The sequence below is a fragment of the Lethenteron reissneri genome, chromosome 5, assembly GCF_015708825.2.
Source record: "Lethenteron reissneri isolate LAM-NWPU_2019-01 chromosome 5, ASM1570882v1, whole genome shotgun sequence".
Lineage (NCBI taxonomy): Eukaryota > Metazoa > Chordata > Hyperoartia > Petromyzontiformes > Petromyzontidae > Lethenteron > Lethenteron reissneri.
This window is the reverse complement of record NC_083783.1, coordinates 4,626,450-4,646,483: the sequence shown is the minus strand read 5'-3', so window position 1 is coordinate 4,646,483 and position 20,034 is coordinate 4,626,450. Positions and strand designations below refer to the sequence as shown.

Below are 20,034 nucleotides of genomic sequence, written 5' to 3'. Positions count from 1 at the left end.
GGCACAGAGCGAAAGCCGTCTCTGGCAGGCTCCGTGCCGAGCGGGGCCGCAGCCGTCCATTTGTCAGCGTTCTCTCCGGGACCGGCGCTTTTGGGGAGGAGAACGGGCAAGGCAGCTCAAAGCCCCCCCCCCCCCCCCCCCCCCCCCCCGTGATGCCCGACAGACGCGATGAAGTTGCATCTGAAAAAAAACCTCTCCGTGCTTCTGTGCACACTTGTCAGCTCTTGTTCCATTTTCGGAGGCAGGCGACTCCCACCACCACCACCACAACCATCCACCACAACCATCCACCACCACAACCATCCACCACAACCACCACCACCATCACAACCATCCACCACAATCACCACCAACCACTACCGCAACCACTTCAAAGGGATACCTTGACATTCAGTCGCATTTAAGTAAAAGTGCAGTCCTGCAATTTCTTTCTAACGCTACTGCTGGCTGAAGGTCTTCTACTAAAAAGAAGCCACTATATGCGTTACTTGGCCTACTCGTGCACGCTGGCTAGACGTATTAGAAGAGGCAGGAGTACCCACACTTTATCCCACCGGACGCGACACTGCCAATCGACTTAGCTGTTGTGAACTCTTCTTGGTTCATTCGGTAAAGTCACGTAGACGGGAAATAATAAAATAATAAAAATAAAACATTATAAAATACAATTCTCACGACGTTTCGGCCACAACGCAAGCAGCCGTCTTCAGGTGAAGAACGGGGCTGTCGGAAAGACAGCGTCTTCCGACAGGCCTGTTCTTCAGCGTCCGAATGACGTTGTCTTTCCGACAGCCCTGTTCTTCACCTGAGGACGGCTGCTTGCATTGTGGCCGAAACGTCGTGAAAATTTTATTTTTCTTGTTTTATTTTTATTATTTTATTATTTCCCTTTTACGTGACTTTACCGAAAGAACCAAGAAGATGAATCCCTGCAGTCACGAAAGCTTTAAATCGAAATGTTGTGAACTCTTTTTATCGTTTTATTTTTATTATTTTATCTCATTGTTTTTCCCTTCTACGTGACCGATAGAACCAAGAATATGTTGTGAACTCATTTACAGAGCTGGGTGGACGGGGTGTGTGGGGGGGGGTGAAGGGTGGTTGGGGCATTTGAGAAACCTGCACCATCGATTCAACTGCCGGACGGACAGGGAGCTGGAATCGAACCGGCGACCTTTGGATCGTCCAGTGTGCTTTCTAACCATTACGCCGCTGTTGCAACTGAGAAGCAATATCATTCTGAATCGTATCGATTTAGCTCTGCTTCTCGCTCTGCTCGTTTCCCATTACCATGATTGGACAACTCCACCGTCTTCTGGACACGATGTCCCCCCCCCGCACCCCGCCGCCCTCATTCACTGCGTTTGTGCTTTTGAATGTATTCGTGTTTCATTGATTTATCGCGAAACAAAAAATATACACAAATGTGTTCGTGACCGTTTTATAATTAGAGCGGCGGCGGCGGGGCTGCGGCGCGGTGCGGGTGGTGAACGCAACTCACTATAAATCCACCAAATCTGGGTTCGACTCACGGACATGGCTAACATCGCCAGCAAGTTGTTTTTTTTTTGCTCGTTTATTTTTAAATGCCACGGTAGCCAAGCACAGGCTCAAAGGCCAAAAATCCCCGTAGCCAGCAACAGACGGCGCTGGAAAAGCCGTAAAGCTAACAGCGATAACACATTTCTAGAAATGAGCAAGGTTACTGTAAGGACGTGGAATTAGGAACAATGGGAGGGAATTCCAAAGTGGCGATTGTACCCCGACGCCAATGTGAAACCAAAAAAGACAAAAGATTTCCCGTATAGCCTTAATAGACTGTTGGGGCAAGTGCTGTTAGCGAGCACCTATGAAGGCTGGAACACACGAAAAGGTGGGTGGCCAGCACCACGCCTGGCCGCCTTTGTCTCCCCAGTGATGATGTTTACACACTGCCCCAGCTACTTATTTAAGGCTGAGTCGATCAAGGGGAGGCCCAGGACCGGTTCAGATAGTCTCCACTGGTGTTGTTGGACGTGAGCGGGGATCGAACCCTGGTCGGCGGGTTCGTAGCGCAGTGCGCTAACCGCTACACTACCGCTCCCCTAATGTGCTATCACAACACAACAACAACAGCAACAAACAGCTCGAATGTCTTGAACGAAGAAGATCACAAAGGTCACTCGTTTCTCCCTCTCTCTTCATGGGAAGACCCCAGTGACCGCCCGCCCGCCCGCAACCACCACACGGCCTCAATCCGCCCGAATCTGCGCGGTCAATCGTGACTGCGCCTGACAAATAATCCTTGTGCGCGGGGCGGGGGGGAGGGAGAAGGCGCGGTGGGGGGATGGGGGTACGGGGTCTCCCGGCGAGGGTCCGCGTGCGGAGGACGGCTCGATCGTCATGACGGAGGGGCGGCGCTCGGCTTCGTGAATAACCGAGCGAGACCGCGGCGGCGGCGGCGGAGGTGGCGGCGCGTGCCGAAAAATCGGCGCGCGCAACAACGGAGAAATCGAGACGGAGAATACACGGCGAGATGGGGCGAGATGGGACGAATGGGGGCCTGGGAGGGGGAAGATGCATGCGCTAGCAACGATCTGACACACAAACGATTGGAGACCTAGATAAATGTGCGTGTGCGTGTGTATATGCACGAGAGGGAGATAGCAACCGGCGGGCAGATGACGGAATAGACGGATGGACGGATAGATGGACAATCGGGCTAACAGTCAGACTGACAGATAGGCTAATAGACGGACAAATAGGCGAACAGGCAGATGGATGGACAGGTGGAGGAACGAACAGACAGACTTCATACAGACGGTGGGGTGTGTAGGTGGGATCGTTACTGCACGCTGGCGAGCAGACAGACACAGACAGACCGTAGACAGACAGACGGTGGGGTGAGTGGGGGGGGGTGGTGGGTGTGCCGCTTACTGCACGCTGGCGAGCTTGACGATGGCCTTGGTGAGCAGCGTGGGCCACAGCTCAGCGGGGCCGGTGCACGTGGGCAGCAGCGCGCGGTTGGCCTCGTCAAACGGGACCGTGTCGTCCACCGTCACGCGGCGCCAGCAGCCCTGGCACGCAACGCACGCACAGAGCTCCCCTGTACAGCCCCCCCGCCTATTACGGCCGGCACGGCACACGTGCGCACTCGAGCGCAGGTTGCCCACTGTCTTCTTCGTTCTTTTGGTAAAGTCACGTAGAATGGAAACAATAAAAATAATAAAATAAAACATTTCGATTTAAAGCTTTCGTGACTGCAGGGATTCATCTTCTTGGTTGTTTCGGTAAAGTCACGTAGAAGGGAAGTAATAAAATAATAAAAATAAAACATAATAAAATAATTCTCACGACGTTTCGGCCACAACGCAAGCAGCCGTCATCAGGTGAAGACCGCTGTCTCCCCGACAGACCTGGTCTTCACCTGATGACGGCTGCTTGCGTTGTGGCCGAAACGTCGGGAGAATTATTTTATTATGTTTTATTTTAGTATTTTTATTGTTTCCATTCTACGTGACTTTACCGAAAGAACCAAGAAGATGAATCCCTGCAGTCACGAAAGCTTTAAATCGAAAATTACCCACGTGTGTTTAGGCACACGCGCACATGTACACACGGACAAAGATCCCTCTCCACCCCGATAGCCTGTGTGCACGTGCACACACGACGTGCGTCACACGTGACTCACAGAACAGTCATGCTTTCAACCGGGAAGTTGCCCGTCTTGTACAATCCTCGGCCTTGTTCGTTGTTATTTCGTATTATAACCGGGTGCCTTTATTGTCTTCACTCGAACGTCCATTAAACATTCGCGACGTGAATAACGCTGGAGAAAGCGTGCGCGTCCATGCCGCGCAGACGCAGTGTAGCTGTTCCAATTTAGTTTTTCTACCTACGTGACTTTACCGAAAGAGCCAAAGAGTATGGATTCCTGCAGTCACGAAAGCTTCAAATCAATATTGTTCCAATTTTGTTGCCTTTTTTCTATGATTATAAATGGGTGAAGTTGTTGTATTTCTAAACACTTTCTAAATATATTTATGGACCATAAATATGGGCATTGGCTGGACTGAGAACATAAAATTACTGCACTTGATAACAGTTTAATCACAACTCAGTCTACGTAGCAATGTGGGTCTCTCTGTGAGTCTAATGGTCTCATTAGTGAACGAGCTGAGACCATGAACGCACTATACTTGAGACCTTAGTCTATATTAATCTCGACGTGGGTCTGTATTAGCCTATGCATCTCTATGCAAATGTATGGGTCTCTGTGTAAGTCTATGGGTTCTGTGTGAGTCGTTGGTGGCCGGGCTGACACCATCAACTCGCTCGCTGCAATTGAGAATGTGCTGTAATCAGGGTCGGGCGGCTGCCATCCGGGTTGGAACCCAAAGGTCTCAGCGGTGTCAACTCAGCGCTCTGCAGAGTTCGCAAACGGGTTTTGATTCCTTACCCGTACCCGTACCCGGCCGCACCAGGGTCGCAAACGGGTAGCCGTACCCGTACCCGGCCGGGTACGGGTAGCCGGGTATCAGGTAGGGTACGGGTATCGGGTACCCGGTTGCGACCTCTGCCGGTCTGACCTCGGAGCCACCAGGCCACCTCCCTCGTGGAAGTGGACGTTAAAGACCCTCTGGCACCAGGTGCCAACATCTGACTCCTGGAAATGACCCGCACTGAAGGCTGTAATGGCAGGAATAGGGGTAGCTCATCTTCTTGGTTCTTTCGGCAAAGTCATGTAGAAGGGAAATAATAAAATAATAAAGAAAAAATTTATTAAATAATAAAAATAACACAACGCAAGCAGCCGTCCTCAGGTGAAGAACAGGGCTGTCGGAAAGACAGCGTCCCTCATTGGGACGCTGCCGAAACGTGAGAATTTTATTTTATTATGTTTTATTTTAATTATTTTACTATTTAACTTCTACGTGACTTTACCGAAAGAACCAAGAAGATGAATCCCTGCAGCCACGAATGCTTTAAATCGAAAAATAGGGGTAGATGTTCTTTCCTTGTGTGGATAACCAAGGCTAAATGGTATTTCATGTGGACGAACACAAGACATTGAATGGTTGGATGGTTTATTGACTGACAAATTGACTCACTAATTGACCAATTGATTGGATGATTGATGCCCTGACTGAACTACTGGCTGACCGATTGATTGGTTGATTGATTGACTGACTAATCGTCATCCTTAATGAATACCTGGGGCTGTGGTCACTTTCCCGTGGAATCTGAACATTCCGATTGGAATATTGAGTCGGCAAAGTCCTGGTCGACTTAGCAGTCTTCTCCAGTGCTCAAGGTTAGCGCTGACCTCTCCAAACAAGCAATGATGTGTGGCTGATGGGATTTGTAATAAGTAATATTTAAAAATAAATTTTTTAAAACACGCTTTAATGAAATGTACCGTACTCGTAATGGAAAAAAACTCCACTACTCCAGGAAGTGGCCCCGAAGCTTGCCATAACGTAAGGGACCGTGGTGATTTACAGCCAACGTCAGTTGAGCGTGGACACTTAGACCCAAGCCGAAACTTGACATATAAAAAAGATGGTTTAAAAATATATTTTAAATTGTTATGATAGAATATAGTATTGTCATCAGTATGACATAAGTATACCAAGTTTGCAGTCGATACCACATTGGGAAGTGGGTTAAAATTAAGTTACAAGATTTGAGGATACGACAACAACGACAACAACAACAGACATAATGATTTAAATAAAAGCGTGTAAAAAAAAGAAGGGATGTGGGAAGGAGGCCAATTGTCTGCTCATTTATTTTGCTACTTATCTCTGAGATATAGGGCGGATGAAGCGGTAACATCTGTGTTGCTGCCCTAATGTGGAAATGGATGCTGCTCCTCCATACAGCTCACTGCTGTTCCTGTTCGCTGGCTCCTTCTGTACTCTCCCTCTCTTCCCCCCACGTGATGATGATAAGTCACTTCGTTGAGCTATCACTAACAGCTCAGTGGGGTATAGTAGTAGGTTTTTACCCTTTTAAACTGGTACAAAACTGACACCTTTATTCAAGGCATCATGTTTGCAATAACCACAACACAAGCAGTCAAAACGCAAACAAAAAGAAACAACTCTGATAATGATATGCACTGTCCTTGAAGTTGATTGGTCCACACCCGAGACGGCTTTCTTTAGAGCCTAGTCCCATTGGTGTTGGACCAGATGACACCAGAAGGCGTACAACTCAAACACAGTGCAATATCAGAGTATTGAGAGCTCGGGGTAAGCATTTACTCTATGAGATCTCTTTTACCAGTGGCAAAATATAGTAGTAGGTTTTTACCCTTTTAAACTGGTACAAAACTGACACCTTTATTCAAGGCATCGTGTTTGCAAACACGATGCCTTGAATAATGGTGCAAACATGAATAATGGTGTCAGTTTTGTACCAGTTTAAAAGGGTAAAAACCTACTACTATATTTTGCTACTGGTAAAAGAGATCTCATAGAGCTCAGTAGGCTTTAGTTTTAGTTCATTTGTTTGTTTCTAGTGATTTGTTTACTTTTCATATAGTTTGACACGCCAATGTTTTTTTATTATTATATTGATGTCATTGTCATTTTCTGACCCACCCCGACTGGACATCTGTGATAACGAGCTTCATAGCTCATCGGATTTCTCCAAGGTAAACAAAGCTTCTGATTCTGATCATCGTCACCACCCTCTGATCATCCCTCGACATCTTAGCCCCGGTCGTTCCCTCTCCTCCTCCTACCCTTCCAGCCCAGCACCACCCCTCCTTCCCTCACGAGCCATGCCCCCTTCCGCCATCCCTTGCTCTTTTCCCAGCCGCCACGTGACCCTCACTGCTGCCCCTTTTCCCGGGAACCGACTCCAACTACGACTGCTCCCCTGCCCAAGGGCGGCGGGCGAGGTCGGCACAGGCAACAATAAGATAACCTGTAAAAACAAAGTTTTTCACTCTAAATCTTTATATGCGTGGCGGCTAGAGTCCTCTCGTCCTCTGGCTTGAGATGGCTGCCACCTATGGGTCAGATGATTGCATGGCAGCATTAAGCAATTGGTAATTAAATATAATATTTTTTGTCCTAAAAAGTGTAAAATTTTGGAAAAAAAAATTTCACGAACATTAATTGTCACGCACAACGAGTCTGTGTACAAAATGTCAGCTCGATTGGATCACGGTAAGTGGGTTAAAAAACGACCGAAAGATTTGCACGGTCGTAAGCAAGCAAGCAAGTGAACTTAATATAAAGGATTTAAAAAGGCTCGGCAATCTCTCCGCGGCGACGGTGCCCCCCGATTCCGTGCCGCCCTTACCATCCAGTAGAGACGCACGACGTATTTCCCGTAACCGTTGAACTGCGGCACGTGCGGAGCCCGGCCAGCCTTGCAGAGCGAGTAGACGTGCTCCCAGGGGTTCCACGGCCGCTGACCGGGGTGCCCCCCGCCACCTGAGCCCCCCGCGGGATCGTCGGCCGCGGCACCTCCGCCCGATCGGGTCGCACGCCAAAGCGACGTGACGTCGCTGATCACGCTGCGCATCAGCTGAGCGAAACCGCGACAGCGGCAGACGAGCGCGGAGTGTCGGGGTTAACGGCCGTGAAGGGGCGACGCGATGGTTAGGCGAGGGACTGTTGAGGCTGCCGTAGCATGTGATGGGGAGCGGTGTGTCCGACAAAAGGCATACACCCGGCGAACATGTTCGGAGGCTTCGTTATCATCAACAGCATCGTCGACGTCGTCTTTATCGTCAGCGCCATTGTCATCAACATCATGGTCACCATCAGTGATATACACACCATCTTGAAAAACACAGAATCCAGCAATTGTAAATCCACTTACGGATGAAGTGCTCACCACACCATGCCAGCCTTGTGGGTTTGTGACCATACTTCACCATTCTGGTCAGTGGGGGTTAATGAAGGGGGGGAGGGGCAGTGCAAGGGGGGTGTAGGTCGGGACCAGTACTGACATTACTTGCCACTGATGTCAGCCGTGGCCGGGAAGCGAAACACGGGTCGCCGAGTTAATATCGCAGCACGCTGACCACTTTCACCACCGCTCCACCCAACACGTGACATTTACGAGGTGAAAAACATCGACTCCTGGACACACGGTGTGCTTCGTGTATCATGAGCTTAAGGAACGATGCTCATCGATCGATGACTCGCTCGATGACTGGGAGTTGAACCCAGGCCACGGGGAGTGCGGTGCACGGACATCGCGCACAGACGCTACTCACGGGCGCAAAGCAGGGCAGCTAGATGTTGACTGCCGATGTAAATCCATCCACTCGAGTGTCATGAGACATGGAATGGCAAGGCCACTAACTCTGAGAAGAAATTAAACTTCACTTCCAAAGGGCAGGAGCTTGAGTGGTGGGTGTGTTTAACGTGTGTACTGCGTGCGCTGCGTGTGTTGTGTTCTGTGTGTGCTGTGTCTGCGCGAGTGGTGCATGTACACCGTGTGTGTTTCATGTGTACTGCGTGTACTGCGTGTGTTGTGTACGGTGTTTCGCGTGTGTGTGTGGGGGTGCACAATGTGGGGAGTGGGAATGTTAGTGGTTAGCGCGGCGCTGTGCTACGAACGCGGCGACCCGAGTTCAATTCCCGCTCACGACCAATAAACACTCGCGATTATGTGAACCGGTCCTGGGCCTCCTCTAGGTCGACTCAGCCATACATTAGGACCTGGTGCGGTGTGTAAACATCGCCACTGGGGAGACAAAGGCGGCCGGGCGTGGTGCTGGCCCACCCTCCCCCTCGTGTGCCATGCCGGCATTCATAGGTGTTCGCTAACAGAACTTGCCCCAACAGTCTGTTAAAGACTATACGGGGGATCTTTGTCTTTGGGGTGGGAGGAAGAGGTGGCAGACTGGATAAGAACGACGACCTCGATGCCCTGAGTTCGATTCCCGACCACGGCTAACATCAGCGGCATCACCCACCGCGCACTGAGCAGCTACGACTCTTGAACCATGCGGTCCGTCCTCTCGGCACAAACGGTTGCCACCTGCGCTGGTTTTCCGAGGGTCATTCTCTTGTACAGGCAGCAGCTGTCCTGGGGAAATCTGTGAGCCTTCCCCCAGGGAGATTCAAAGTCCCAGGTTTTTTTCTCATCAGTTGCGCAATAATAATTATAATACGACACTGCTCTAGACCAGTGCTTCTCAACCTTTCCTGGACCCCAATTCGAATCTGCGAACGATGGGAAAACTCACTCGCCTACGGGGACACTCGCACGGGCTGCATACAAACAAGTGCACTGGTCGCATGTGCAAAGCGCTCAGCCTTATCCAGACCACCAGCTCAAAGGAACTGAACGTGTGGCCGCTTTGTCACTTAGATCGCCAGCTCACAGAATTAAGAAAATGTGATTATGCCAACAAAGACGTATGGCAGCAGTGAACATGGACGACTAACGAGGATGAAACCGGTCTACAGGTGTGTCCTTACTTCACCGCTGCTGCCTGTTTCGATGAGCCAAATCTTCTCAACCCCTTGAGTGGGTGGTTGTAAACAAAAACAACACGACCACGCATACAGTTCCCACTGAGGTGGAGGTCTGGCCAAGGCTAACAGCTGTGTTTGTGCACGCGACGCTGCACCACCTCCGTTGCGTTGTTAAATCTACTTTCTGAACCCGCAGGGCCGCGCCCGACCCTTCACGTCGTTCTCACCGACTATCGTGGGGTGTTCGTGGAAAAATAATAATCAGATCCTCAACAACTCCCACGTGGCCTTACGGACCAGGCCACAGGTTACGCTACCATGGCTCCAGACAATACATTTACGAAATTGCTATTTGCCCTCGATATGATTATGTACGTAATCATTGTACGGTGTGAAATGCGATTGCATGAATGACGCGATATGAAACTGAATTATTATTGTTGTTATTCCACCCACCCGCGCCCACCCACCGCCCCCTTAAGGTAGCGTCAAGATATCCGTCTGGGGTCGCACCTAAGAGTTGGCAAACCTTGCGGCGGCACGGGGCGGACACCAGCGGAGAGCTGGGACATCCGGCAAGGACTGGCTGTCTGCGTCACCGGACCCCATCTGTGCAGGCAGGGGCACCCCAAGTTCCCGCGGTTAATAGCGCCGGCCCCCTCTGGCGCCGGGCGCACCTGTTTATCTGGCACACCCCTCGCGAGAGGAGTCCTCTTTCTGTTGATTTAAAAAAAAAATGTACGCTTCCCAGGCCAAGGTTAAAAGTGTCAATGCATTGACTCCGTCTGCTCCATCCGTTCTTCCGTCCGTCCGTCCATCCGTCCGTCAATGTCACGGTAACTCTCGTGCAGATGATCGAATAACGAACTAAAACTTTTGTGTAAAGTCGCATTGCTCTTAGAGACTCAGCAGAGAGAAAACCGGCGGCATTGATCCAAAAGGTTTCCCAAAACCTAGAGACATGAACGATGAAAAAAAGGACTAATTGCAAACATGCAAAATGGCTTAAGCGTTTTGGTCTGAACGCTACCCATTGGCTTCTGTAATGCTAATAGTTTTAAAAATGTGCCTTATGAGGACAAACGCAAGTTGGAGACAGTTACATAACCCATCCACATGGGTGATTTTCCCTGCCCACTGCTATTTCTGACCGTGATGTCGGCGTCAATGTCACGTTCATTCGGAAAATCTCATAGGGCCGCCCCCCCCACCCCCCCCCCCCGCTCCATCCCCATGTTGGAAAACATCCTGTTGAAGTGTATATCACAAAACTACTTGAGATCATTTCGAATGACCTCTCGTACAGACAAATAGGGGGCAGCAATCTTGATTTGAAGCTTTCGTGACTGCAGGAATCCATACTCTTTGGTTCTTTCGGTAAAGTCACGTAGGTATAAAATAAAATTAATTAAATCACGACGTTTTGGGCGCAACACACAAGCGCCCGTCATCAGGTGGGACAACCACAGCAAGAAACAATTGCTGAAGTGGGCAAACAGAGGGTAGGTCCCTGAGAGAAACGCAACTTTGTACCAAAGTTTCGTTCCTATTGGATCATCTCTTCCACAGTAATCGTGGCACCCCCCCCCCCCCCCACCACCACATTACACACATACATCCACACACGTCCCACACGCTTCGATCGCAACACAAGCGGTCGTCCTCAGGCGGAAAAAATCTAATCCAGCAGTGGAACCGCTGGTTCAGCAGTTCGACTGCTGGATTATTTTAGTTTATACCTACGTGACTTTACCGAAAGAACCAAAGAGTAGGGGGCATCACTTTACCTCTACTGACTCGGGGCTTTCCTGGCTGGCTGGCTGGGTAGGTGGGGTGATAGGTGGGTGGGTAGGTGGGGTGATAGGTGGGTGGGTAGGTGGGGTGATAGGTGGGTGGGTAGGTGGGGTGATAGGTGGGTGGGTAGGTGGGGTGATAGGTGGGTGGGTAGGTGGGGTGATAGGTGGGTGGGTAGGTGGGGTGATAGGTGGGTGGGTAGGTGGGGTGATAGGTGGGTGGGTAGGTGGGGTGATAGGTGGTGGGTAGGTGGGGTGATAGGTGGGTGGGTAGGTGGGGTGATAGGTGGGTGGGTAGGTGGGGTGATAGGTGGGTGGGTAGGTGGGGTGATAGGTGGGTGGGTAGGTGGGGTGATAGGTGGGTGGGTAAGCGGATGAGTGGGTAATTGGGTGATTGGGTGGGTGGGTGGGTGAATGAGTGGGTGGATGATTGATTGGGTGGGTGGGCGAGCGAGTAAATGAGCGAGCGGGCGGGCGGGCGAGCGGGCGGGCGAACAGGCTGTCGTCATATGAGGAACGACACAGGCACAGCCAAATGTGTCAAATCAAATGTAAGAACCTATTTTGTAACATCGGTTGATCCTTGAGCTGGAACGATCGACCCAATGGTTTAAATAATTGACGGAGTTTTGTTTTTTTTGTCAATGTAAAGGGGGCGCTGGGATGCTGTGCATGATAATCATGCGTAGGAGCGGCATGCATTATATTGTGCATGCAAGACCAATTAATGGAGACCGGACGTCAATTGCAGAAGAGGCGCCAGCTCATCCCAGGCTCTATGAAGCGTCACCGACCAAAGAGAAATTCTGAAAAATGTGCTCTTAATTAATTCTCGGGGCACGACAAAAGGAAGCTGTCTTTAATATATTTTTTTGTTACGCGAGGCATCTTGGGTTGCGAGATTTTGAAAACCCGTGTAAGCAAACGACACGGCGCCACTAATGAGACGTCGTCGTTTCTGGCGGGTGAGCGCTGAAGCGGCGGGTGGGCGGGCGTGGGGGGAGGGGGAAGAAGGGATGCCGCTAACGAATGTGCCGAGTAAAAAGGAAAAATCGCAATACAAATCGGATTTAAAAAGCGGCGCTAAACGCAACGGAATCGTAAGAGGTGGCCAACGATTCACTCCAAGGTCTGCTGACGGAGCCTCTCCCCCCCACACACACCTCCCCTGCCCCCCTAAAGTCAACTTTTGCTCACCTGGAGGTCGCTCAAGGTAAGGCAGGGTAAGGTAAAAAGTTAAAACAACGAGGCTACCTTTTCCCTACCTTTTACCTTACCACAATACAATCACTCTACCCTTACCTTTTACCCTTTAGCAGGTAAGGTAATAGGTATAAAGCAACGAACCTACCTTTTACCCTTACCCCATACAAATAACCCGATTACAGGGTAATTACCGGGGTACTACTACACATGAACAAGGTTTATAACAGGTAAATGCGAGGTAGAGCGCTTGATTCGTATAGAATACTCTCGAATCGGGCAGTTGAGGCTGTCGACGACACCGTCCTCCAAAACCTCCTCGTCTCAATCGTCTTGGTCGATGACGATCTCATCAACAACCTGATCAAGTTCGTCATTGCCGTCGTCCTCAGACGAACGGCGGGGGCAATAAGATCCTGCGCTGCTCCGGCCCGGTTAGACGGCACCTTCAGGCAGCCGGCCACGATCCACGAGTGCAAGCACATGGACTGGATGAAGAGCGACTGGCGAACTGCACGTGAACTCGCGCCCGGCTCCGCTATTCGCGCGTTCGCAGGGAGTTGACGTCGCCGGCGCTCCCAAGTAGTCGCAGGCCATCTTGTAGTGGGCGGGGAGCAGCTCTTTGCGGAGAGATCACCACCGCATTACGTCAATGAAGGCGCTGGCGGTCGTGACGCCCATGCTCATAAAACGATCGTCTTCATCGCCGTCGTCATTGGAGTTGCCGACGTTGCTGAACAGGGTGCTGAACAGCGACCCCTCCTCCATATGGGCAGCGGCTGCCGTCGGCGGGATCGCGAGCACTTACGAGTAGCGATGCTGCAGCACAGAGCGGATCGTGGCCTTCAGTGTAGCCGGCTCGTCTTGGTCTGACGTTTTCGGCAGCTGTGGATTCAAGTAGGATGCCACAATGGCGGGTTCCTGAACCAGGAAGTCGCGGTACCGCACCAACTCGGCCTTCAACCCGTCGCGGTCAAGGAATCATCGATCGCTCTAAGAGCGGCTTCACCACAATCGCAATGACGGATCAGGTGCTCCATCGTCACCGGCACGAGATCCAATGTTGACTTGCAGTCTGCCGACAACGAGGTCATGACCTGGCGTGGCATTCGCAGGAATGCTGTCATGGCCCTCGATGTTTGCCCACTGCAGTTCAGAGAAAGCACCGACGCCGATCACATCCTGGAAGCGCGCCATGATAATATCCAATGGTACACGCTTCTTGATGGCGTCGTCGCCCATGTCAAACGTCGAATGCCACCTGGTCAGCGAGTCCTGGTGCGTCGGCTCCTTGCTGGCGAACTTGGCGATCTCGGCCTCGCGGCGGTACGACTGCCGGACGACCTTGCTGCGCCTGATATTGACGAGCGCCTCGCTCAGTTCGGTGTTGGTCGACTTGATCAGTTTAAGAAGTTGAACGACGCTGATCTGGACCGAATGATCCGTGCAGCGAATATGATGGCAAGCCCGCAACTGCTCATATCCGGCGTCCGCGTTGACCAGGGCGAACAACGTCTTGACAGCGCCGATCGCATCGGAGCCATTGTCGCTGGTGACAGCGAACAGCTTGGTCGAGACATTGTGCCCGAGGCTTTTGGAGGTGCTCAAACAGAGCGGCCCCAATGCGCTTGCCGACAACCCTTCCGGACTGCACATCGAGGATCGTCAGCAGCATGGATTTCGACGCACCAGATTTGGCGTCGATGCAGTGCACCGTGACCATCCAAAATCCTTTCAGGGTGCGGTTCGACCACCCGTCGTTGGTGAGCGAGATGGCGACGTCCAGGTTGGAGAAGAACGCCCCGACGATGGGCGGCAGCATGATGGCGTGAAGCTCGACAATCCTGCGAATGACGGTGCGGGTCGACGGGCCCTCGTATCCCTGCGTCAACGTGTTGACCAAGGTCTTGAACTTGTCGCTGACAGGCGGCTCGCAAAGAGATTGCACCTTGGATAACAAAATCGACCACAGCGTTCTCAAATTTTACCAGGAGGCGATCTGGGATTGCTGGATCGCCTGCCTGGGGCGAGCACGTTGTGCTTCTTGAGGTGGGCTTTCCACCCCGACGCGTTCGCGTCGGAGGAAAACCACTTGCAGCAGTGCACGCACTGCCACTTTCCTTGCAGCACACGGGGATCACCCTCCATCCTATCGTGCGTGTGCTCCCACGGGAACGCATGCCGCTGCCTCTTTCGATTGCTGTTCGCAGCGACACCGGAAATGCCGTTGCTGGCATCCTGGATCTCATCCTCTACCTCAAGAACGTGGTCCGTCTCCATCTGGTCCGACATCAATGATTCCAATGTCAAATGGAGGCCACGGACTGCGCCATGGAGCTATTAGCGAGCGGTAAACAGGGTATTTACCAGATAATACTTCGCGCTACCTTTACCCTACCCTTGACCTTACCCTTTGGCATGGTCGACAATTACCTTACCTTGCTGAGGCCTAGCTCTATAGCTCTTTTTCAGAAGCGACCTGGCCACAAATGATAGCTCAACGAAGTGGCTTATCTTGTCACGTGGAAATGTATGGCAGCCAAATACTCTTAAAAGCATGACGTTGATTCTAAATGTTTAGGGGAAAACCCGGAGGCTCCGCAGAAATATCCACGCGACCACTGGGAGAGAGACACCGCAAACTCCAAATATACAGCAGGTATCAGGGTTGGCATAGAACCCACGACCTCCTGCATACCAAGCGAGGTAGTCAACAACACCAATTCACCTGCACGCCCCCCATTGTCTGGAACTCCCTTCCCACAGACATCCGTGCTGCCGACTCCCTGTCCCTGTTCAAGCCCAATTTCAAAATCTTCCTGTTTAAATTTTTGTTCTGTTTCTCTCTGCCCACGACTGATGGTGTCAATGCGTTAAATATGTCCACTGGTTCTGAACAGAGCCTTGAGACGCGGTCCTGTCGATAGTATACGTAACGTTTGTGGGTGTGTATATACAATGCACACTGTATTGCATTGTATCTAGTTGTTAGTTTGTTGTCCTTGCCACACAACTCCCATTAGCACGGTGGGCTATGCACGGTACGAAAGAAGTTCAACATACACACGTGCATACGTACACGGACAAGCAAAATTGACCCGTGGACTCCCACGGAGACCCACAGTCCGGGCTCAAGACGTTCCCTTTAAACCACCGTCTATGATTGTCTGCCTCTCTTGTATAGAGTAAGCGGCGTGACCCGCCCAAGCCCACTTACCCTGCTTCACAGTCAATGTGAAGTCTCTCTCTCTCTGACTTGCGCCTGTGTTTCATATGATCCAATCGCTCCTCTCTCCGCCAGCGTGCATCTCCCCCATCCCCCTCTTCACTCCACACACCGAAGTGACCACTCGCCCGGGAACGACACGACATCGCGAAATTAAAATTAATAAAAAAATTAAAACAATAAAATCACGACGTTTTTTTTTGCTGTGACAGTTTCACCTGAAGACGGAGGCTTGTGTTGCCTCCGGAACGTCGTGATTTTATTGTTTTTATTTTTTATTCATTTTAATTTCATTTTTTACCGACGTGACTTTACGGAAAGAACTAAGAGTATGAATCATTGCAGTCACGAAAACTTCAAATCTAGAATCGCTCGATATCCGTGTTAAACAAACGAATCGGCGATGCTGATGCTGCTGTTGCTGCTGTTGCTGCTGCTACTGGCTGCTGCAGTTGCAGCAGTGCCCAAGCACAACTACCAATGGAACCCAACACATTCGTCAATAACATCGTTGGCCTAACGGAACAAGTACACCCGAGACGACGTCTTGAGCAATGGCCCTTCTTCGTTGCACGTACAGAGAGGCCAGAGAGTAAGAGTAATATCCAGGGATTAATTGCAGCCGGGTCTGTCTCAGTCGACAACCCAGAAGATGTGTCTGTACACAAAACATCACATTCAGCAAACATCACCCTATGAGCCGTGGCTACTAATAGTCACGCACCACCTACTCCAGTCTAGCAGCGACTCGGAAAATGCTTCTGTACTCGGCCCACCACATCCAGTATACATCTCCTTGTGGGGCTGTGCCTTCTAAGTCACGTGTAACCCAGCGCAAGTCCAACAGTGACTTGGGGAAAATATTCGGAGGAAAAAAAAAACAAAAAAACAGGACCCCTGGTACACAATCGCGAAGGGCTCGCCGCTCCGTGGGGGAGACGGAAGCAACTGCGGATAATGAGACGTCGCGGCGTTTGGCGAGGAGCACAGGAGGGGCGTGTGGGCGTGCGCACGTGCGCGCGAGGAGCTGGCGCCGCTAACGTGAGGCTCGGAATGAATGGACGCACATTACGGAACGACCTGGCGCTGTCATGGCGGGTAAAGCGTGACCGCGTCATCTTGAGCGGCCTGCGCAAATGTGGGAGGAGAAACAACCGTCGGCTCGAGAGCTTGAGGTGTGGCGTCGCTTTCCGACTCGGGTTGAAAGCGTCAACGCACTGTGAAGCAGACGCAGAGTGTGTATTTGTACGGTCGATACGCACGGCAGGATTAACCAGGGCGGCTTGCCGGATTCGAACCGCGAACCCTCTTCAACAAGCGGCGAACGTGCTACCGCTAGTGCTGCGTCACCAACCAGGGGCGCCAAGGTAGCGAGATGTTAACTACCTCGCCTGCTATACAGGAGGTCGTGGGTTCGATCTCGACCCTGATGATGCCTGCTGTATATTTTGAGTTTGCGTCTCGCTCTCATCATCATCACGGTGGCTAGGAGATGTTAACTACCTCGCCTGCTATACAGGAAGTCGTGGGTTCAATCCCAACCCACATTTAGAATCAACACGCGTTCAGAGTATTGGCTGCTATACATTCACACATGATCAGCCACTTGGTTGAGCTACCATTTGTGGCCAGGTTGCTTCTGAAAAAAAGATCCGGATAGCTCAGTGGGCCTTACCTGGTAAAATAAAAATAGTGCTTTTGAAATTCAGATCGCTCCTCTTGCAAAACGAGACCCCCATCCTGGGTCCCTTGAGTCCTCCCCTCGTTAAACACACTCAACTCGAAACTCGAAACGCAATGCATTGGACGCCATCGAGCTCACTCGGTAGAGTCGCTGGAAAGAGTTTAAAAAAACAATGGGACGTGCGCCGCATTTCGGCATCACCGGGAGAAAGCTCGCGCGAGCGGCAACGGCGCAGCGGCACCAGTTGCGAGCACTTAATCTGGACGGACAAATCTGCAGCTCACGGTCCTCTGCTCCGGCCACGGCTCACAGAGTGGGGAGGTGGGATGGGGGGGAGGGGATGCCCCCCAGGCAGCGGAGACGCAAGCGGGCGACACAAGCGCGCGATGCAAGAGGCGATGCAAGCGGGAGACGCAAGCGGGATACACATGGCCACCACGGTGCCGCGTGGACGATCATGCGGCAAGGGCCGGTTCGTGCGATGATGAGCGGAGTGAAGAGTACAGCGGAGCAAGCAGTGCGGCCAACACCAGTGGCAATTATCTGAACCGGTCCGGGCCTTCCCTAGGTCGACTCAGCCTCAAATAAGTACCTGGCGGGGTGTGTGGACATCGCCACTGGGGAGACAAAGGCGGTCGAGTGTGGTTCTGGCCACCCACCCCCTCGTGTGCCGTGCCGGCCTTCATAGGTGCACACAAAAAGGCCTTACCCCAACAGTTCTGTTAAGGCTATATAGAGGATCTTTGTTTTTGTTTTTGTGTGTATGCACACACACATAGTTTTTCTCCAAATTTTCGTGGCATTTGAGTTGCAGGTGAAGTTGTCACCAGCCCCCTGCACACTTCCAGAGCCCCAGTTGGCCACTGTGGTGGCTGTGGGCAGTGCTATGAGGGTTGCACCCAATCAGTAACGAACGCCCAGCAATGGCACTGCTCACAACCACCACAGCGTTACCGACCGGCAAGCATCACCACCACCACAGCGTTACCAACCGGCAGCGCCATGGTAATGCCACCGCCTCTTATTGGTGACTGGCAGCTATAGGTGTTATACACACATACAAAGGTGTCCTATGTATCCTCAACAGACTGTTTGGGGCAAGTGCTGTTAGCGGGTACCTATGAAGACCGGCACAGCACACGAGGTGGTGGGTTGCCAGCACCACACCCGGCCGCCTTTGTCTCTCCAGTGTCAATGTTTACACAACGCACCAGGCACTCAGTTGAGTCGACCTAGGGGAGGCCCAGGAAGAAATGGTTCAGGTAATCGTCACTGGCGTTGACCTTGAGCGGGAATCGAACTCGGGACGATTATATTTACGCACCGCACCAGACGTAAGCCTCGCGCGTCGACCTAAGGACGGTTTCAAATATTCGGGTCGCCGTGGTTTTAAGCGCAGTGTGCTAACCACCGTGCCACCGCTCCCCACGCACGCACACAAACACGCACGCTCGCGGTACCCACACGTTGGAGACACGCGGCTGTTCAAGAGACAGACAAAATAAATAGAAGCACGCAGGTTCCCTGCAGGAAACGAACTGGGCAAAGCCGGAGGAATAACTTTCTTTAATTCTCACCTCGCTGTGCAGGAGATGTGTGTTGGGAGTTAGCAGATCAAATCCCGTCACATCCTCCACCACCACTGGGACCTGTGAGAGATAATAAATGGCACCCTCTTCACCGCCGCGTGGATATTGCTTTTCCCCTGCCTTTCCTCGCTCACTTGACGCCCTCGTTCCCCCCGCCCGTGCCAAGGAACGTGTGCTTCCCGTATCAACATGTTGAACTTCTTTCGCACCATACGTAGCCAGCCGTGCTAATCGGAGGTGCGGGGGGAAGGACAACAAACTAAACACAAAAAGCAATTCTAAAGAAATTCGTTTTCAAGCTAGACTTAAAAGTGCATAGCGTCCAGTGGCTTCTTAATATCGAAAGGAAGAGCGTTCCAGACGGCCGCAGAAGCGCATGTGAAAGCACGCGATGTGATGACCACCGTCTTTGTGCTTTGGATGGGCGACTACCGTGCGTAATGAAATGGATACCCCCTCGATCTAATGCCTCCCTCTCTTCCAATGCCTCGCTCTCTGATGCCTCCCTCTCTTCGTAGTCTGGGTCCCTCCCCCGCACCCCCTCCTGACCGTGAACCCCGAGGCAGCTGCACGGCCCGTTAGTTATTGAACTTAAACGTTATTCATATTTCATTGCGGCAAAGAAACAGAAGACCATTCCGTCCGCCCGCCCACACCCCACCACCTCGTTTCACCTCTGGCTGCATCTCTCCTCTCTCTCTCTCAAACCCCCCGCCCCCCGCCCCCCACACACGGCGCGAGAGAGCGGCGAGCGTGAATGTGCGGAAAAACAAAGACGTCCAACTCACGCGGTCAGTGATGAAGTCCTGGGGCCTCTTCCAAGCGTGCACCTTCAGCGAGGGGGGCAGCTCGATCTTGCCCTCGGGGTCCTCAAAGAAATTCTGCGAGACGGGACAACGTGGGAACTCAGGGGCCACCCGCCGCATCCAATGGGCGCTCAACACGTTAGGTGTCGGGTCGTGCTTCATTCTGGACCGGGGGTCGACAAAACCTGCGGCTTCGGAGGCGGCTCTTAGAAGGACTGCTTCGTTATGTTATTCACATGCAGTGCAACGTTTTTTTTTTCACCGAATTCCAAAACAAAAATGGCTCTTCTTGTTATTTTGCT

General features: G+C 51.7%; 1 protein-coding gene across 1 annotated transcript in view; it reads right to left on the bottom strand.

The window, feature by feature from the left end:
- LOC133351415 (androglobin-like) overlaps positions 1 to 20,034 on the bottom strand; it is a 120,537-nt gene that overhangs the window by 57,035 nt on the left and 43,468 nt on the right. The window contains exons 4-7 of the mRNA XM_061566615.1: positions 19,715 to 19,807; positions 18,915 to 18,986; positions 7,297 to 7,524; positions 2,917 to 3,056 (exon numbers count right to left, since the gene is read on the bottom strand). Coding sequence (XP_061422599.1) covers positions 2,917 to 3,056; positions 7,297 to 7,524; positions 18,915 to 18,986; positions 19,715 to 19,807 — 533 coding nt within the window. The remainder of the gene's footprint in view (positions 1 to 2,916; positions 3,057 to 7,296; positions 7,525 to 18,914; positions 18,987 to 19,714; positions 19,808 to 20,034) is intronic.